Source organism: Diabrotica virgifera, chromosome 9 (genome assembly GCF_917563875.1).
Source record: "Diabrotica virgifera virgifera chromosome 9, PGI_DIABVI_V3a".
Classification (NCBI taxonomy): Eukaryota; Metazoa; Arthropoda; class Insecta; order Coleoptera; family Chrysomelidae; genus Diabrotica; species Diabrotica virgifera.
The window spans coordinates 152,999,627-153,022,043 of record NC_065451.1 but is presented as its reverse complement, the minus strand read 5'-3'; the positions used below and the strand labels follow the sequence as shown (position 1 = coordinate 153,022,043).

Below are 22,417 nucleotides of genomic sequence, written 5' to 3'. Positions count from 1 at the left end.
TTTTTCATAACTTTGTTATTTTTTATTATCATCTAAATGGTAGAGAATACAAATTTGAAATTTTGCAGTTGTGTATAACTTTACACACCCTATCAAAATAGCTATCAAAATGACAGTGTTGCCATTTAAGAAAATCAACGATGACGTCATATCTCTAAATTGGGACACCCTGTATACATTATTATTATATGTCAAAAAGGACAATTTGATATACTAATCGACGGGTCTGAGCATTTTTCAAAAAAACAGTTAGTATTTTAATTATTGAATATATTCCAAATTACAGATATAACTTTGTTATTTTCTATTATCTTGTAAATGGTAGAGAATAAAAATTTGATATTTTGCAGTTATGTATAACTTTACAAACCCTATCAAATTAGCTATCAAAATGACAGTGTTGCCATTTAAGAAAATCGACGATGACGTCATATCTCTAAATTGGGACACCCTGTATACATTATTATTGAATGTCAAAAAGGACAATTTGAAATACTAATCGCCGGGTCTGAGCATTTTCCAAAAAAAACAATTAGTATTTGAGATATTGAATTTATTCCACTTTACAGACTCTCTCTGTATAATAAAAAAAGCTTATTTTGTTTACTTTAAAATTTTATATTACAAAAAATTCGAGGATTATTTTTGAATAAGATATTATTTTTCAAAATGTAATAAGTACTTGCAACGATTTTTGATTTTAGGATTATTTTTTAAATTTCTCATTATAACTTTTTTTTTCTTGTACATGAATATACTATATATTGCTGAATAAAGAGGGCTTACTTTCTGTTCTTTAAAATGGTGTATCATCTATATTTAAATAATGGAAACCGAGTGATTCTTTGATATTTTTTTACCTGTATTATTTAAAATTATTTCTTTTACAAAAATTACATAAACATTAGTCTTAGAAAACATCACTTTAGTTAAAATTATTTAAACGTTGACATTTAAAAAATTTCAAAATCAAAGTCCATCTCTTCGTTAGCATTAGCTTCAATATCTTCCTCTGACACGCCAGTTATCTTAGAGTTCCACAATTAGTACCCATGCACATGCACCCTTTGCAGAATATTGAAAAACTAATTCCTATCTTCCTACAACCGCAGTTTTTTGTACATCCTTTGGTACATTTACATGCTATTTTTTCAAGCAAAGCTTGTGGTGCAGGAGCTTTGACAGTAAATATTGGAATTAATCCATATTTTGAAGTTTGCCCGGCCGAGTCAAGTGGATCCAAAGTATTACCTATAAAAAATAAGATTCAATCATAACACACAATCACATAAAAAAAGTTATAAGGAGAAATTTAAAAAATAATCCTAAAATCAAAAATCGTTGCAAGTACTTATTACATTTTGAAAAAGCATATCTTATTCAAAAATAATCCTAGAATTTTTTATAATACACCATTTTAAAGTAAACAGAATAAGCTTTCTTTTTTATTATATAATATATACCTAAATGTAGAAGAAAAAAAGTTATAATGGGAAATTTAAAAAATAATCGTAAAAAATATAAAAACTTGTTAAAAGTATAAAAGCTTGAAAAAGATAACCTCTTTAAAAGAAGTCGTACAACATTATACAGTAAAACATTTTAAAGGTAATTGATTTCTATTCCTCTTACATGTACCATTGCATATGCCTAAAGTTGCGTAGAAAAGGTTACAGAAAAATATTTGCGAAATAACAAGGAAAATTGCCCAAAATTTCTGTGAGGGGCGAACTTTGAAAAATCATATTGCGAAAACTGTAAATCCTAACGACCTCTACTAAGCATCATTTTAAATAGAAAATATGTAAGTTTTTTTTCTGTGAAGCAATGTCTATACCTATATCCCCGTGGACAAAAGTTATGGGACAAAAAACAAAATTTCTTTCTTTTGGGTTTCTTTGGGCTTTTTCTTTTGAATATATTTTTGTAAAAAAAAGTATCTTTGACTTTAAAAAGTTATATTTAGATAGGAAATTTAACCAGGTACAATTTTTATGTAGACGTGTTTGTACCAAAAGTGCATAGAACTCACCCTAATGTAACCTGTGCCCAGGGACTAATTCACCCATTTCTCAAAAACGCACCCCTTTAAATGGTAGCACTCCGCGGTTTTTTCATATATAGAGATTCATTGACCATATGAAGTAATAAAACCCCGTTAACGTTGTAGTTCCTTTCTATAGTACATAATCAATAGCCTATTGTATGCATCCCGTGGAGACTATTTCTTAAGAGCGTAGGCGCAAAAAATGAATGCATTTAAAAAGCAATGCACCGAAATTTTGAGCGTAGGCGCAAAATTTCGGTCAAATGCTTTTTAAATGTATTCATTTTTTTCGAATCCTGAGAAAACTAATAAATATTTTTGAAAGATTTAAACGCAGAATGAAAGATTACATTATTACCGAGGGCCGAAAGTTCCTTAGAATAAAAAAGTCATCCAAATTAACCTCTGCAAACTTTATATTACGACAGTTACAAAAACTTTCCAACCGTCCATTTGCTTCTGCAAAATTTTTCATCTTTAAACTGCTTGCTGCCTTGAGTCCTTTTTCTTTAAGTAGCGGTCTTTTGCTCTTTCTGTTGTGCGGATAAATGAATAAAAGTGTCGGGATTTGAACTCAGTTAATACACAATGATAAATTCATCTCTAGTAGAATTGTGAAGAAATGTTCGTTTCGTTTGAAAGTAAATTAGATAGATATTCTAACAAGAATTTTACTATTCGCCAAATGTGTACCTAATGAGCTAACAGTAACCGCACTTACAGCTAGCACTCTCGTTACACTGAAAACATAATCTTTCAGAAGGCAGGAATTTAAATTTTTTCACCTGCTCCGCGGTCTATTGATAATCGCAAACGATTTATTATAAATGGCCGACGAACATTTCTTAACCGCAGGATATTTGTAAGAGGTAGCAGAAAATACGATCATTTCTGTATCGTTTATTAGCCTCTTGATGTCGCAGTTACAGGGGGTTTGAATTAAATTTGATTTGCAACATCCTGGGAACTGTGAAGTGTTTTTTCTTTCAGACTAAATCATCGTAAGTTTTCTTTGTAATTGGTTAACAAAGTGTAGACTCTTATTTTACGACATATATTTACTCTTATTTTAACAACTTATATTTTATTGGTATTATGTATACCGGGTGTGAACAAAAATGTGAATTAAGAAGTGATGCCTGAAATAAGCGAAGAAGAAATAAAAATAGCAATCAAAGAAATGAAAAAGAATAAAGCACCTGAAAGCGATTTAATCATAACAAAAATGCTGAAATATACAGGGTGTCACTAAGAATTGTCCATATAGTAACTGGAGAAACCTTATAGGGGAGTGCATATAGATTTTCACTTCGAAAAAAATTAAACAAGATAGAACTTTTTGTAATTTCATTAAGAAATGTTTAATAAACAACATATCAAAAAGTTCTACTCGAGAAGTGGGTGCTTCATTTTTTATTAAAAAAATGAACTACGAAGTTTGATGTTTTTTTAAATAACTCCGAAAATATAAATTTTAGAACAAAACTGACTTGACCATTGAAAAATTCAGAAAATCTTACAAAAAAAACCTTATATAAAGAATTTTCTAAAATTAAATCTGTATCTTCTAATTTTTTATTTATAACGCTAAAGTCACCCATCTCACAAACATTGGCGACTTAAGCTAGCGTACGGCGAAGTGCACGGTTGAGTTATTTTCATGTAATTCTTTAACTAATGGATCAAATGAAATTTTACAAATTGAACCTAAAAGAAGAATAATTAAGCTATCTTATGGTTATAATAAAAACAAATAAAATGTATGGGCATAAGTACGGTGAGGGTGGAAATTGAGTCTTAAATGAATTTTGTTTAAAAATGATTTAAAAATGTGTAACTAATACAAATTTTCTTATAAAACCCTCAATTTTGCACAACTTACCTTTCAAGCATCGTACTAAATGATGTTTCATTCAAAAAAATCTCAAAAATTTAATTCAAATGATATGACGTCTTAAAAAATGTAATTTTTGAAATCTTCGTATTTTTATAGAATTACCACCACTTTAAGTCATTATTACTCAAATTTGAACAGGTCTATTACAGTTTTATAAGAGCTTTTTTAAAGCTTAGCATGTAATATTTAAAATGCACTGAATTATTTTACTTTAGAAATGAAATAGACTATTTCTTTTTGAGAAAATTACCAGCTAAAAAATGTTTATATACAGTGATCAAAACTTTATTCTGTAAAACTTACCTAAAATTCATTTAATAATAAACTTCAACAATAATAAATGTTCAGCAAAAAAATTTTTTTAGCTCTTATACAGTATGTCTGCGTAACTTGGAACCTATTGATAACTTTTTTATTATCAGTTTTACGAAAAAAAGTTATTCTTTATAAAATACTCTGCATCGTATATATAATCTAAGATGCAATCATCAAATATCAAATTTAATGAATTTTATACGAGGTATGTCAAAAAATATGAATTTCACTCAAGAGTAAAATATCGTTAAATTTCACAATATCGAAATTTTTATTAAGAAAAGTTGTTTGGAATTAAAAAATTTGTTTTAGTGTTCAATTACATCCTTCTAATTAAAATATTGTGAATAATGAAGGCACTTAACTCTTAAGAAAAATTCATATTTTTTACATACCTCGTATAAAATTAAAAAAGTTTAATATCTGATGGCTGTATCTTAGATTATAGACCAGGGAGAGCATTTTGTGAAAAATAACTTTTTTTCGTAAAAGTGATAATAAAATAGTTATCATAATTGTAATAAAATGATGATGAGTGTCCGTAATTTGACAAAAAATTGAAAAAATTTCTTCGATTAGAATAACGTAATTGTATATTTAAACATAGTTTTTAATTTCAAACAACTTTTCATAATAGCATTTTTTATATTCTGAAATATAAAGGTACTTTACTCTTTAACGAAATTCATATTTTTCACATAACTCGTACAAAATTGATAAAATTTGTTATCTGATGGTTGAGTTTTAGATTTTTGACTATCCAGAGCATTTTATGAAGAATAACTTTTTTTCGTAAAATTGATAATAAAAAAGTATTCCATGTGGTTCCTAGCTACGCAGACATACTGTATAAGAGCTTCTGTATAAGAATTTTCAAATTGCAATGACATATTCGGATTCAGTATAATCAAAAACAAAATAGAAACATATTTTTTTTTATGCCTCGACAACTAATGCCTCGACAACTAATGGCCATTGGCATGGTAGGTACGGTAATTTTGAACAGTTAGGTACCTAGTGTCATGTGTAGTGTGTGTGTTGAGTAAGTGTCTTGTTACTTTGCAAAGTCGACGTCATTGTCTTTGCAAAGAGACGCTAATTGTATCCGAACGTCTGCGGTCCCTCCGGTGAGCACCGATCCCACAAGGACAGAAACTATATTTATTTATTAATTTATAATAAATGAAAAATCTCTGACCCTGGTGAGATTCGAACCCACAACCTTTCGGATTTTTTCGATCCAAAGGCAGGCGCTCTTACCACTGAGCCAAGAAACATATTTGATCAAAGTAAAATGATGAATTTAACGATATTTTTAAAATGATTAATACAAAACAATTGTTATTGTTTAAACAATTAATAAACAATTAGCGGCCAAATTTTAGAAAAATATAAGCTTGTTTGAATAAACAATGCATGTTTTCGTTCTAATTGCACTCCCCTATTGCACAAAATACGAAGATTTAACCTAAAACACTTTAATACAATATTCCTCCTTACCGAGATACAGAGTGTTTTATTACAAATATTCTAAAATGTTCTTTAGCCCATTGTTTTAACACCTTCCAATATTTTTTGTTCAAACTTGACAGTGCCGTAGATTGAGGGGGAAAAGTGGGAAAAAGGAAATAGAGTTACGATCATTGAATAGTTTACAGGCTTACGTATCTAAATAGGAGCCAATTTTTTTAAATTTCACCTCGTTTAAACGCACCTTTTACGTCAAAATGACGTTACCAGTGATGTACCTAGAACAGGTTGATTAAAATTAAAAAATCAAAATAATATCAATATATTTTACAAAATTTAACAAAAATGCCAAGGGCCATTAGTTGTCGAGGCATTAAGCTAAATAAAAAAAAGAATGTGTGTGTACTATGTACGCACGTAAGAAGATATTCTTCTATTATATAATAGGTAATGTAAACGAAGTAAATATACTTAAAAGGTTATTTGTATTTTATTTAAAAATCAAACTAACTTTCTTATCTACACTTTCAAAAAATTTTTATTAAAAGAACCAAAAATAAAAAAAATATATGAATCGCCCGGGAATTGAACCCGCAACCCTCCAATCTCAGTGCTAACGCATTTCTAACTACTCCATCGAGGCACTAGAAATATACATGTAAGTTTCGGATATAATTACACAACACGGCGACATATAGTGTAAAAATGTTATGCTTACATAATATTTTATTAATCCAAAAACACAAGAATTATAATAAATAATACATTTCCTAAAACCACTAATATATTCTTTTAATGACTTATTTGCACGGTTACAGATACATACATACCTATCTTGAAAGATTAGCAATGAACTACATACTGTCAGAACTACATACTGTCAGTGTGCGCAGGCGCGCGGTAAATGTACAATTTTACCCTCAATCGATTCGCCGCTAAAGAAGAATATCTTTAAAAAAATTAAGAAAATGGAAAGTATACAAAGAAGTTTTTTTGGAGGAGTTTGATATCGATTTGTTTTATTTTTCAACACGCGAAATTTTTGACAAGTACCTATTGACTTTTTGAAATATTTGACTTTGACATTTATTAGATCCGTACGACACTGCAACTTTACAGTATTACAATATAAAAATTAAGGTGTAAACTATTCAGTGATCGTAACTGAGTTTGAACAAAAAATATTGGAAGGTGTTAAAACAATGAGCTAAAATCATTTTAGAATATTTTGTAATAAAACACTCTGTATCTCGGTAAGGCGGAATTTTTTATTTAAATGTTTTAGGTTAAATCTTCGTATTTTGTGCTAAAAAGGTTTCTCCAGTTACTATATGGACAATTATTAATGAAACACCCTGTATAAATTAGTTCTACACTCCCCGGCACAAAAATCCGCCACTAAATATTTTTGATAAATTTCACAATAATTTTTATACCTAACTTTTTTATTTTTATTCCGATTTTTAAGATTCTTGAATCAATTTGTAGGTACATGTATTGAAATCGTTTGTTGTTATTATTTTTTGCTTAGCATTATACGTGGTGAATAGACGCGTTGTATTTTTTCCTAACTTTAAAAAATTCTGTGGAAAAATTGAAAAGCTGATTTTGTTTCATAGTATAGTCCTTTCGTATTATCTCGGAGGCATCCCAGAAGATTTTGTTTTTTGACGTATCCGAATATCTCTTTTCATGTAAGAGTTGCACAATTTTTTGTAAATAAAAACACTAATGACTCATAAACATGAATATCTTAACCATTGTCAGCGTCTACGTCCTAAAACATCCAGGTCAGTAATTAAGGTTAAAAAAAATAAAACATGAAAAATTTCTTATATTATGAAAAACCAGACATTCCTTATTTTATACTGTTCGTTTTTCCTTCTGATATCTTATATTTTATGTATATGTATACTACTATTATGAGCAACGCTATAGGATTAAAAAACTAATCAAGATTTTAATAACGGATAGGGCTGTTTTGTAACCAGCTGGTAGCTACGCGTTGGAGGGCTTTTGACCTGCTTTTGTACTTCTTAGGCCCTTAAAAGGCTTCACGGCTTGGTCTAGAAATTAGAATAAGATGGGATTTGTATTTATCGGCGTTTTTAATCTATTAAGAAAGTAAATGAACTAGGTGACAGTCCTAGAGTAGATAGAGGCTTTCCAAAAAGCTTTGTCAGGGCTATTAGGTATTCATGAAAGAGTAGTTCAATGATCTCAGATCTATTTGTAATTTTTGATTTAAAATTAGTTTTTCTAAAAAAACACATAGAGTAATTTAAATAACGTATTGCTCTTAAAAATAAATTAGAATAATTTTATTAAGCTTTTCTAGTTAAAGAATGGTACAGCATTCGACAACATTCTAAAGAAAAAAGCAAAATGACAAAGCCCTTCAAAGCAAAACAAATGAAATTAGATAAAACTATAATAAGAGAAAGATAATAATAATGTGTGTGCGTACAAGCCTAGTAAGTCCATGTCTTGATAAACTATGATTCTCCATTTTCTCTTATCTTTATTTCCATTATCTTTTATTTTCCAATTCGTTATGTTCATTGAGTCTTCTCACATAATTTGTAACTTCGTTGCTCCGTGTTAACTTCGCTCTTCTTCTGCGCCTTATGCGGTGTATTACCTAACATTTCCAATAACTTTTAGAGGCCTCTAAAATTTTTGCGTCCGCTAGAAATGCTTTCGTATTCTGTAAATTATGCACCCGTTAAAATCATAAACCGTTAAAATTCCTGCTAAAACCGTCGATTGAATATCCGACAAAATGGAGCGATCAGGGACATCTATGTTCCCTTAGGCAGGCCGCACATCAAAAAAACATGAAACGTAAAACATGAAACATAAAACGTGAAACACGTTTCATGAAAATAAAACAATGCTAAACAAATAGAAGTCCGCATACCAATGAAACGAGTGTGATTCATGCGTGTGAAACATTTTTATCTTCCGAAGGCGCACACCAAAGAAACATGAAACGCGAAACACGTTTCATGGAAATAAAACACTGCTAAACAAATAGACGTCCGCATATCTATGAAACGAGTGTGAAATAGGATGTGTTCTATTTTTCGATATCAGTTGCATTGTTTTAACTAAATAATTACATGCGTAAAATGAATGCCGACCAAGAATTTAATATTGTATTGGATTCTGTGGTGGAGCAAAACGAAGAGTTGTACAATAATTATAACCTGAAGTGGTACTCGAATAGACAATAACAAGAAAATATCGTTTTTTTAAACCAGGACCCACAATAAAACAATGTAAATGTTTGAATACTCATTCTATAAAATGATTTAAATTTAGCAAGATGATTATTTAATTCGTTTGCAACCAAATATTATGTACTATGGTTATGATTTTTGGACAGTAATAAAAGATTTGCCACAACAGCAACGACTCGTCATCAACACTTTCCATTATTTACTATACAAATTTTATTCTTGTTTCTTTGATTAGTATATTAGTGTAGGAAACAGAGATTAAACTTCGCAAACTCGACACAAGTCCGGTATTTTTTTTCTGGTATATCAAGGGGTGCTTATTATGAGACTAACTTTTTTTTAAAGATTTGCCCCGGAACACCAATTTTCATTCCTTTAAAGGGGGTAGGGAAAAATCCTACTCCATCAGTAGGGTTTTTTATAAATACATTTATATATTATGGTTATTGCAACATCCCTGCGGAAACTACCCCTATCCCTGAAAATAAGTTTGGCGAGCATGTTTTTACGATTATCTCATTACCTATATATTTTTTGAAACAACGCTTATACAGAATTAAAGACCACTATTTGCTCTACAAATAAGGTCCTATGCATTTTTTTCGTATAAGCAACCGTTACGGCACAGTGGTGCCGCAAACCTCAGAAATGCTTTGGCGGGCTCCAGTTTTGGTTTTTTTTCGTCACCTATTTATTTTATTATTAATATAGTTATGACAAATAAAAGAACACACTGTCTGCTACATACTATGACCTATATTTTAACTTTCTTTGCGCCTTAAAGCCACAGTGGTGGCCCAGAGTCAATTTTTGCATATTTTCTTTATTCATTTTCCTTTTTTTTTGGGGTGGTTTCGCTGTAATCGCTGAAAGTTTTTTTACGCTAGCATAAGCGGTTCAGATGGTATATATAAAAAGGGGCTTTTTAAAATTTAACACCCTGTAATTAAAAAATAGACAATTGCCCTCAAATGAAACCTATACCAAAAAATCAGACATTTATTTGTCATTAATTGCCGCTGGGTTTCTTCTTGATTCCCATTACGGTTAGGGAAAAATAATTTTTTTTTAAAACATCTTTTTTAAAAACTTGTCAACTTTGGGGCGCCACCTTCGCTAAACGGTGTGTGATAGATATATGCTGTCGCGGAATAAATTGTAGGAAATATAGTCCTCTTCATATTTCTATTGAGGAATTTTTTGCAATGACGTACAGGAAGCCTACGTTTCGCAAAACGACAAACTACCCCCTTTAAAGGGATGAAAATGGGTGTTCTGGGGCGAAATCTTTTAAGAAAAAGTTAGTCTCATTAAAAGCACTTCTTGATATACGGAAAAAAATATAACCGGACTTATTTGCCTATATAACATGAAACGGTTTCGTTCTTCACAATTTATTTTTTTCATGTTTCACGTTTCTTGGATATTAAAAAGCAATTAAAGACCGGCGCCGACAGCAACGACCACGTCACTATCCATTGCCGACTATACAAATTTTATTTTGGTTTTATCTATTAGCTTATCACATGAAACGTTTAACTTTTTAACGTTTTTAACGTTTGTCTTTTTGTGGTTTCGGTTTCGTGTTAGCTAATATATTTTTGTTTGAATAATTTTTTTTCTTTCATTTTGGACCTTGTTAGGGGGGAAATGTCCTCATTTTCTCTCCCCGTAGATCCGCCACTGGCGAGAGAGCATCTTTAACATCTGTTTTATCGGGAAAGTGCGTCGTCGTGAATAATGTTTGTTACATAATATACTAGTATACATACTAGATATTATAGAAATAATCAAACATTTCAATATCCATTTCAGTACTGTTTATTTTGCCGCATACTGTAGAATGTTTTACTGATGATGGTCTGACTAGACCGAAAACGTTCTGGAGATTTTGTAATCCATTTAGATGATGTTAAAGTTTTTTAAATAAAAAATATATCAGAAAGGTAAAGTTGTCAATCCTAATAGCAACATTAATATTGAAAAATATTAAAAATATTACTAAAAGATTTTTAAATTGAAAACTTATTGGTCCATTTCCCTGGTGACACCTCCAAGGCTTCTACAATATGCAAGCCAGATGGATGCTGCAGTGAAGACAAAAGGTAAGGAATTCTACACTATGCAATTCACAACCCTCGTCTGCAGCTTGGTCAAGTTCCAACGGAAAATGGACCTAGTTACTCTATAGGAGTAATACTAATATAAAATAAATAAAAATGTATACCATTTTTATTCAGTTGCAATGCGAAGGCAAAACAATCTTATTTTTCACTTAGAATACGGAGCGCAGTCCAGCACTCTGAATCGACTATTTTCGACTCTTATTGGAGTCATCATCGGAGAGGCGTAGGCCTGCTGCATCCATCTGGCTTGCATATTTTAGAAGCCTTGGAGGTTTCACCAGGAAAATGGGTCAATAAGTTTTCAATTTAAAAATCTTTTAGTAATATTTTTAATATTTTTCAATATTAATGTTGCTATTAGGATTGAAAACTTTACCTTTCAATTGCCAGATGACGCTAGTCACCTAATCCATACACGTCAGTTGCAATGTGGGGATAAACTTTCAAGGTTTGGTCACTTTGAGCTATCATACCAAAATTTCAATACGGATTCCAGTCAGGTAAATCTACCAAACATGCAATAACTGATTTCACTACTAAAGTTACTCAAACCATCAACGATGGTTCATTCGCCATAGCCACATTCCTGGATGTGCAGAAGGCTTTCGATCAGGTCTGGCATGACGGACTTGTTCGGAAACTTCTGGACATCGGGCTACCATTGCAATTTACCAAAATTGTACACTCATACCTCCACAACCGAACTGTCAGAGTGAAAATAAGTTATCAAAAGTCCACCCCCTTCACTCCACAAGCTGGAGTCCCCCAGGGTTCAGTCCTAGCACCGCTGTTGTACATTATCTACAACAGCGATATCACTAACCAAAATATCCCAGGCACTCGGCTGTTTCTCTATGCAGACGACACGGCTCTGCTCACAACAACCTCTCGATACAACCCAAGACTCCTCTTCAGAAGAGCCCAGGCTCTGTTGGACGGTGTCGGCGAATGGTGTTGTAAGTGGAGAGTCACGCTGAACGCGAACAAAACAACAACAATTGTGTTTCGCGCCCCTTCTGTGTCACATAGAATCATAATTAATGAAGACGACCAATATCCTCTGAGACTGTTAGGAGAAAGGCTTGTTGTTAGTCCGACTGCGAACTATTTAGGAGTTCTGTTCACCAGGACTCTTAACTGGAACGCAGATCTAAAGGCAACTTTAGATAGGGTAAGGAACAGGGCCAGACTTCTCAACTCTCTCTCTGGACGAATTGGCAAGACACACAAGAAGACTCTCATTCACACTTACAAGACCTTTATTCGACCCGTCATGGAGTACAAATCTTGCCTCTACTCTCTTTGCGCTAGAGCAAAACAAGAGTGGTTGTTGAGCGCTGAACGTAGAATCTTGCGTAGATGTAACTATGAGCACTGGCGATATCCCTCAAACGAAATCCATAACATCTCGAACATCCCCAAAATCACCGAGAGAATAAACTCTCTGAACAGGAACTTCACAATCAAAGTAATCAACGGCCCCCCCTCCGACACACAAGAATCTCTCAAATGTTCCTGTTCATCTTCCGGCCACGTACTCCACCGAAAGCCCAAACGCAAAAAGATTCATTTGCCGTCCGCTCTAATGCAAACATGCATTGACGAACTCCCGGTGGAGTACGAAAACATCCTCGAGGCTACCCCGTTAGCCTTCCGTACCCACCTTTAACATCTCCTCTTCCCTACCCCGAACAGGGAGAAGTTGGTTTTTTGCGGTTTCCCAACTTCATTGCACAATTATACCTGTTCGTCCCAAGAAAATAGCCGCAACTATTTTCTCCACTCGAACGCACACTGTCCACGCCGCGCTCAAAGCCACCTCCTGACCGCCGACGAGGGACGCAGGTTCGCCTGTCGTTGTACAATGGTTTCTAGGGAGACTGGTCGAGAGCAAAGCACGGACAGTACACGTAAATGTCTATGGAACCAACAACAATCCATCAAACTTTCTTCTCTGTTGACTTCTTAGCCTTCTGGACACCACCGTCCGGCATAACCCAGGATCCAAAAACACCAGGACACGGCGCTTGCCCCAGTGTGTTTTTCGGACTGTTTGCTTTTGCTGCCAATACTATACATTCACTACAAACCCTGAAGAGGACAAAATCCTAAACGGGGACAATCATTGATCGCATTTCCACATAGCATTATATCTATACACGCAAATCAAACAATGATAGTAGTAGTCACTTTGAGCAGAGAGCAGCAGGCCTACGCCTCTCCGAAGATGACTCCAATAAGAGTTGAAAATCGTCGGTTCAGAGTGCTGGACTACGCTCCGTATTCTAAGTGAAAAATAAGATTGTTTTGCCTTCGCGTTGCAACTGAATAAAAATGGTATACATTTTTATTTTTAAAAAATATATCATTTTACACACGGAAGTTCTTACTTTTTTCTAAGCTCTTTTTATATTATTTCAGTTAATTGTATTTTTTCTAGTTACAGTTGTTTTTTGTCACGTGTATTTTTCGTTGATTTTTGGAGCCTTTTCTAGGTTGGTAATATTGTTACATAATCCGTGACTCCCATTACTTCTAAAGTATTCTTACCTATCCTTTCAGTGTCCAACACTTTTATTTATTATCTGATCAAGCAATATTATAAACAATAACGTTGATAGAGATCGCCTTGTCTTATTATGTTTTTTTTCAGTTTTCCTGTTCTCACTATTGTTGCTTGATAATCTGTCATATTGATCTCTAAATTCTTAGAAGTATTTTGTAAGTCTTCATTTTCTTTCTGATTAATTAGTCGAATGAGTATTTAATCTAGAAACAAGTTTATTTTTAAAGGGAGTATGGTTTCAACAGCGAAATCAAAATTTCAAGCACATGTTTGTGATTTTTTTGAAAGTATGGTAGAAATACTTAATAATAATAGTCTTTCGTTTTATACCGCTCACGTAGCTTTGGGAGTATAGCAGGGTAGTCTGCTATATCTAGGGCCTACGGTATACAAGGAAGGTAACAGGGCCAGTGCTACGCTTCAACCGCCAATTATTACCCCTGGTTTTACCCATGGTACTCATTTTATTCAGGCTGAATCAACCTGGGGCCTATTAACATTTTAAAAATGTCTAGTTGTTCTTGCCGGCGGTAGGATTTGAACTCCGCACCACCGGCACGCGAGCCAAGCACACTACCGCTTAGCTACGCCGGCCCTATGGTAGAAATATTTTATTTTTAAATTATTAAGCTTATTAAGTACAATTCAAATGATATTAAAAAAATTGTGAAGGAAAAATATTGAAAAATAAGCCAACGGTGGCAAATTTTTACAGACAGCTCCAAAAAAAAAAAGAGGATTTTGCGGTGAACATCAGAACTCGTCACTGAATTATGCGAAACAAAAAGTTCAAATAGTTATTTATGAAACAGTTCGTGAAGTATGCTTTTTGCGAACGCACGCGATGTTTAGATCAACAGCGGAGCGAGTGCTATACATCGCGTAAGTTCTCAAAGTACTTCACGCACAGTTTCATACAATATTTTATCTATGATATACAAATAAAAAACTGTAACTCTTCGTCACTGGAATTCATTTCTATTTTACAATTTTTAGAACTTTGACATTTAAAAATTCTAACTTCTTTCAAACCATAAAACTGTCAAAACTTTTGTTGTAATTTATTGCTCACATGCCATCACCATAACAACGCGAAAGTTAAGGATATTTGATTATATGAAAGTGTGCCAAAAAACAGCGCGAAGAAGTAAATCCAATTTAAAATACATTGTTACTTCATGCTCACTTTAAATCCTTCACGCACTGATATCTATAATGACAGTTTTCACAAACTAAAAACTTATACATACTATGAGCTAGAGTAGATAAAAGATTTTATTAGCTTATGAGTTTCTGGAGGTACAGTTTTGTTTTATTTTTATCGATTTTTGAGTTCATGGTATCACTCGGAAATCAAAGAAAACGAAATTCTTTGTAACAAAAAGGTGAACATAAACAAATTTACTATTGTTAAACGAAAAATAAACATAAAAAATATATCTCGACAGCATTACCTCAAGAAATATCTAAAGAAAATCTATGCAAATTTCAGGTGGATTGGTCAAGTAGTTTTTGAGTTACAATATGCCTTTAAAAAAGCAGTTTTGAGTAAAACGCGTTTAAAGTTTTGTCAACTTCATCCTCGTCTTCTTGTTTGTCTACCAAAGCGTAAAGTGTAACACCTTAAAAATGGGACATGTTTGATGTCTCGGATTTCCTAAACCAATTGTCCAATTTGAGTGATTTTTATAATATGATATATCCTTAAGAATATCGGTGTAATAATATTGTTACTAGACAGGTAAATGTCATTTTATACCGGGTGTAACAATCATACCAGTGTGTAACCAGTAAATGATAAGTGGGACCCAGACGTAGTGAAAGTGGACGTTAACTGTAGCAACTATAAAGAAGTTAGCGGCTCTAGAAATGTGGCTGTATCGACGCATACTGAGAATACCTTGGACAGGCAGAGTGACCAACACAGAGGTATTGAGACGAATAATGGGTAAAGAGGTGGAATTGTTAACAACTGTTAAAAGGAGGAAAGCGTCATACCTGGGCCATGTGTTCCGTAATGATAAGTACAATACAGTTATCGTGGAAGGCAGGATTGAAGGTAGAAGAGGTTTGGGCAGAAAGAAGAAATCCTGGCTGAGAAACTTGAGAGAATGGTTTCAAATACCAGAAGCTGCGAACATAATACATGCAGCACAAAACAGAGAAACCTATCGTTTGATGGTCGCCAACCTTCGGTAGAAGACGGCACATAAAGAAGAAGTAACAATCATACTGTGTTTTTTCCTTAAAGTTCGGAACACTCTGTGGAATATTCTAGCCTATAGAAATATTGAAATTACAATTGAACTCGATTGTAGCCTTAAGCTTTCTTAACATTTTCTTTTTTGGTTCATTTGCTTATGTTGGATAATAAAAAAGTTAGGTACTTTAACAACTAGCCATGTTCTTCATCAATACAGGGTGTTTCTATATAAGTGCGACAAACTGTAAGGGGTGATTAAACTGTAAGGCATGAAAAATTAGTGACGGCTTGCTTTATAAACATGTGTATGTTCGCAAATGCTTCGTTTCCGAGATAAGGGATGTTGAATTTTTTCTTACAAACTGACGATTTATTTATTTCTCTAAAATGCAAATGAAATTTGGTAGGTTTTAAGAGGTAGTTATTGCGCATTTTTGACATACAATTAAGAATTTTATATTCACCATTGGCGTGCATACGGGATATATCTAAAATGTTTATACCCGTATGCACGCCAATGGTGAATATACAATTCTTAGTTGTACGTCAAAAAATGCGCAATAACTACCCCTTATAACCTACCAAATTTCATTTGCATAACTCAACCGGTTTTAGAGCAATAAATAAATCGTCAGTTTGTAAGAAAAAATTCAACATTCCATATCTCGGAAACGAAGCATTTTCGGACATATGTTTATAAAGCAAACGGTCATTACTTTTTCATGTAAAATTACCCCTTAAAGTTTGTCGCACTTATTTAGAAACACCCTGCATTGATGAAGAACATGGCTAGTTGTTAAAGTACCTAACTTTTTTATTATCCAACATAAGCAAATGAACCAAAAACGAAAATGTTAAAAAAGCCTAAGGCTACAATTGAGTTTTAAATTCAATATTTTATATAGGCTAGAATATTCCACAGAGTGTTCTGAAATTTAAGGGAAAAACACAGTATGATCGTAACACCCGGTATAATATGACATTGACCTGTCTAGTAACAGTATGATACCACCGATGTTGTTAAATAATAAGGCTATAACATACTAAAAAAATCACTCAAATCGGACAACTGGTTTAGGAAATCCGAGACATCAAACATGTCCCATTTCTAAGGTGTTCCGCTAATTTTGCCGGTGTGTGTATTTTTGAATCGCGGAGTAATCTACAAAAGCGAAGGGGAACAGTTGTTGAACGTTTCTCACTACTCTCACGCGTGCTGGCGCGAAACCCTGTCAAAGCGAGTCTAAGGTAGGAATATTCAACATGCTGTATCTCGTAATTATACCCCGATTAATTTGAAATTTTCAGGGAGTATTCTTGAAGTCATACACTTTCGTATAAAATAATAAAAAAATTGAAAATTGCAAAGCATGCCCCTTCCTCTTCTTAAGATTATCGTTGTCGTCTATCCCGTGTGAGGTACTGAGAGTTAAGCTACCGGAGTAGGATACTGAGGTACTCACTGTTACTGAACTAATACTAGATTTTCTTTTCCGAAAAGAGTGTCTAACTTATTGTTATGTCTGCGACAATCTACTTCCTCGACTTGCTACCTCTGAAAGAGCCATACAATACAACTCGAAGGATTTTGTTTTCCCATACTAAAAATTTTATTCTTTTGTTTTTTGTTATTAACTACCTGTATTTTAATCATTATATTCAACTGTCAATTTCTATACGTTTTAATTCTCACTTTTTTTATTTCAGGTGAGTTTGCTGCTAAAAAGGCGTTTGCAAATAATTTAAAAAAACAGTGAGTATTATAAAGTATATACCGATTAACGACTTTACACACGGATTTTCTATCTGATTTTTACAATACTTGGATACGAGGACCGTCCTGGTCACCTAGTGCGTTGGAAACCATCGCTGTAATGATATTTGTGATCAACGAGTCCAAAAACTTCCGAGTAACAATTGAACTCATATCCGTCAATTATTTCCGAATTACAAATTTATCTGTTACTTTTCATCACTTCAATTTATCTATTACTTTTTTTTAGTGCGTTCTTTAAAGGTAAAATATTGCAAAACCTCTAAATTTTAAAGAAACGCTTGGATTGACATGAAATTTGGCATACACATAGCTAAAAAGTCAAAGAAAAAAAGTGATATTGTGCCGATGTGTGCTTTTGCCCTAGGGGTGAGTTTCACCCCCTCTTGGGGGTGAAAAATATATGTTCGAAATAAGTCCGGAAATAAATAAAATGACTAATTCTAAGTAACTTTTGTTCTATAAAGTTTTTTCACCAAGTTAATACTTTTCGAGTTATTTGCGAGTGAATATGTTAATTTTTCTAAAAAATAACCACGTTTTCAGACGGTTTTTCGCAAATAACTCAAAAAGTAAGTATTTGGTCGAGAAAATATTCCTATCAAAAATATAGCACGTAAAAAAGTGAAAAACATGGTGTATATATTAGGTCACTATACCTAGTAGAAGCAGAGTTATAGCTAATGAAAAATAGGTTCATATTCGTCAAATTCCAAATCGAATATTTTAACGTGCCATAACCAAAAAACTAACCACTTTTTTGGGAAAAACTCATTTTAACTTTTTTAAAGTGTTTAAAAAATGCTTATTTTTGTTTTTAAAAAAAAATTTAGGATCAATGTAAACAAGTTACGCTCAAAATAAAGTTGGTCCCTTTTTTTGGTAAGAAATCGGGAAAATCACCCCCTAATTAGCATTTCAAATGAACTTACTTGTTACCAATTCACATTTTTTTTTAGTCGTGTATGTATTATTCATATGATCTGTAAGTTTCATCGGTTCAAAGTCCTTATTTTTGAGAGAGCTGTAGTTAAAATGGCTTGAACGAGTCACTTATCACGAGTGTATGCAAATTTAGAAACACCGAATCTTAACCAATTTTTGTCTTACAGAAAAACAAAAAAATACAAAATATTCAGAAAAGTAGAGGCGACTTTTTTTATTGTTTAAGATTTTTGGTACTCTAACAATTTTTAAGTTATTTTGAAAAAAAAAAACATTTTTTTCAAAACTAAAATTTTTAAAAATTTTAATTTAAAACCAAATTCTTTCAAAAATAAGCACTTTGATTCGATTCAACTTACAGATAATATAAACACAATATAAGTAAAGTAACTTGTGAAGCGGTAACGATTAATTTCATTTAAGTTGCTAATTGGTGGGTGATCCTCTTGATTTTTTTTTGGCGAAAACAAAAGGGACCAACATTTGATGCTAGAAATTTTTTTTATAAAAATAGAAATAAAGCTTTTTTTAAACACTTTGAAAAAGTTGTACATAATGTGTTTTCCCCAAGAATGCTTCAATATTTTTTATAGGCTATAGTTTTGCTAAGAATATTGTTTTCGACAAAATGCTTACGTTTTGAGTTGTTTGCGAAAAACCGTATAAAAACGTGGTTATTTTGTTGAAAAATGAACATATTCACTTGCAAAAGTATTAATTTGTTGAAAAAACTCTATAGAACAAAAGTTACTTAAAATTAGTCAGTTTATCAATTTCGGGACTTACCTTTGACATATATTTTTTCACCCCCGAAATGGGGTGACACTCACCCCGGGCAAAAGTACACATCGGCACCATATCACTTTTTTTCTTTGACATGTTAGCTATGCGTATGCTAAATGTCATGTCAATCCCAGCGCAGCAGTTCTTTAAAATTTATAGCAAAAACCGTGAAAGAATGTACTATTTGTTCAATAATGCAATTTTCATTTCGTCATCACCATTGTTGTTTACTAAGTTTCCTAAGGTCGTCGTAACTGTCAATCCTTTGATTAATTATCAAACGTCAAACAGCTTGTACGAAAAGTTCGTTATTAAAATGTCTGCCGCGGTGAAAGTAGCTAGAGCTGCAAATATTAAAAAGATAATACCTTTAATGAATAGAGTACTGATCAAAAAAGCAGAGGCAGATACTCACACTGAGGGTGGTATTGTATTACCTGACAAGACCAAGGTAAAAGTGCAAAGAGGCACAGTCGTAGCCGTCGGTCCTGGAATTAGAAACGAAAGTGGACAAATCGTGCCAGTTAATGTTAATACCGGAGATGAGGTGATTTTGGCTGATTATGGTGGTACCAAAATCGAGATGGATAAAGACGAGGTGTATTATATCTATAGAGATCATGAACTTCTGGCGAAATTGACGGATTGAAGTTGACGGTTCCCTTTTGCATTTATTCATCGGTAAACAATTGTCACATTAGTCTTTACTAATTTTGTATAAGTTTGTTAATAAATTAATAATTATCCATTCCTTCTGACACTTTTTTTATTATGAAGGTAATTCTAAATGCCTAATAAAAACCTGCATATTATGATGCTATGTTTTGCTGTAGTTCGTGGGAAAAATAAATAAAAGCTCCTCCTTATTCCTTGAACCCTTGTCAGGGCAAGGTGACCTCTAAATATTGATACCTTGCTATCAATTGGCTGCGATACTGTACCAGATGGACGGCTTCATTTGGTCTGCATATCATGTTGGAAATATTCCTCTTGGTCTTCAGTCTTTTACTTTTCCTTCTACTTCTAATAGTTCCATAGTTCCGTGAGAAGTTTCAACTAGAAGCTGCTTTGTGAAAATTTTTCCCTATGGGCTAATACTGTGATGCTCTAGAGGTGTAACCAAATATAGCTCTAAGCATGTGGTTACACCTCACGCAATGCCATTAAGCAAAATTTTTGATATTCCTTGTTATGTTAAGAACCACAACATCCATATACCCACTTAGAATAGATGATGTTAAAACCATCATTAAATTTGTCAAGATCAACTACTAACAAAGATTTGATAACATATAAAAAAGAAGATTTAAGGAAAAAACTTTTTGAGTTAGTGATATAACTTCCGCTTAGATAAGGAAATGTGGTTAATACCATAACTATCTCAGCAAGTTTCCATAATAGAAGAACATAAGATATGTTTGATTTTTGGGGAACGGCAAATTGGTTCTGGTCTGATAAAAGGAGTATTAGCTTCTTCTTTAGCAAGATTATCACAAATCTTATTATCAACAAGTTTTTTAAGTCCTGGTACTCATATAAATTTCTTTTTGTAAAATTTCTTCATCGTGCTCCATCAGTTGCCTAGGGCAGGGGATTGTTTGTAGTTCCAAGCTATTACGGACTCACCAGTTGTAGATTTCACAGCTTTTAGTTGAGCTTGGCTGTTGCCAATTGCGTCAATTTAAGGCACTCTTGGTCACAAATTTTTATTGCTACTCTAGAGTTAGAACCATTAATCGCCATTCTTACTACATCATGTGTTTTGATCTATTGGAATAATAGGGCAGTCAGTGAGGGTATTTGGCTCCGAATTCCATCCTACTACATCGATTTATTTGATATTTTCACAGTAAGTAGGGAATAGCTCAAGAAAGAAAGTCTACCCTATGCTGATGCGCGCTTTTATCTTGGGGGTGGTTCCCACCCCTTCTCGGGGGTGAAAAATGTTTTGGTTAAAATAGCCACGGAAGAGGCTAGAGAACCTAATTTTAAGCAAAAACTGTTCTATAATTATTTTTTGAAAACTCAATACTTTTTGAGTATTTCGTGGTTGAAAATTGGCCAGTTTCATTGAAAAATTACACTTTTTCGGACGGATTTTTGCGAATACCTTATAGTCCGTTTTTTAACGGTAAAATATTGCAAAACCTCTAAATTTTAAAGAACCGCTTGGATTGACATGAAATTTGGCATACACATAGCTAACAAGTCAAAGAAAAAAAGTGATATTGTGCCGATATGTGCTTTTGCCCTGGGGGTGGTTTTCACCCTCTCTTAGTGGTGAAAAAATATTCGTCCAAAGAAAGTCAGGAAATGGATAAACTGGCTAATTTTAAGTAACTTTTGTTCTATAGAGTTTTTTACTAAGTCAATACTTTTCGAGTTATTTGGCAGTGAATATGTTCATTTTTTCAACATAATAACCACGCTTTTAGACGGTTTTTCGCAAATAACCCAAATAGTAAGTATTTTGTCGAAAAAACATTCTTATCAAAAATATAGCCTGTAATAAATTTAAAAAAATGGTGTATATATCACGTCTCTACACCTAGTAGAAGCAGCGTTATAGCTAATAAATAATAGGTTCATATTCGTCAAATTCCAAATGGAATACTTTAACGTGAAATAACCAAAAATGAAGCACATTTCGGAGAAAACTCATTTAAACTTATTTAAAGTGTTTAAAAAAGCTTCATTTTTGTTTTATAAAAAAAAATTCTAGCATCAAAATTAAACAAGTTACGCTCAAAATAAAGTTAGTCCCTTTTAGTTTTGGTAAAAAAATCGAGAAATTCACCCCCTTATTAGTATCTTAAATGAACTTAATCGTTACGACCTTACAAGTTTCTTGACTCGTGTATATGTTGTTTATATGATCTGTAAGTTTCATCGGTTCAAAGTCCTTATTTTTAGAAGGGCTGTAGTTAAAATGGGTTGAACGAGTCACTGATCACGAATGTATGCAAATTTAGAAACACCAAATCTTAATCAATTTTTGTCTAAGAGAAAAACAAAAAAATACATGATATTCAGAAAAGCAATCTGACTT

At 32.8% G+C, this 22,417-nt stretch overlaps 2 protein-coding genes across 2 annotated transcripts in view; both read left to right on the top strand.

Moving 5' to 3' along the window:
* Positions 1-22,417, top strand: part of LOC126892361 (uncharacterized) — a 485,587-nt gene that overhangs the window by 222,075 nt on the left and 241,095 nt on the right. The window lies entirely within an intron of this gene.
* On the top strand, positions 19,621-20,119 carry LOC126892362 (10 kDa heat shock protein, mitochondrial-like). The gene has a single exon (XM_050661879.1). The coding sequence runs from the start codon at positions 19,685-19,687 to the stop codon at positions 20,015-20,017; it is 333 nt and encodes a 110-aa protein (XP_050517836.1). The 5' UTR covers positions 19,621-19,684; the 3' UTR covers positions 20,018-20,119.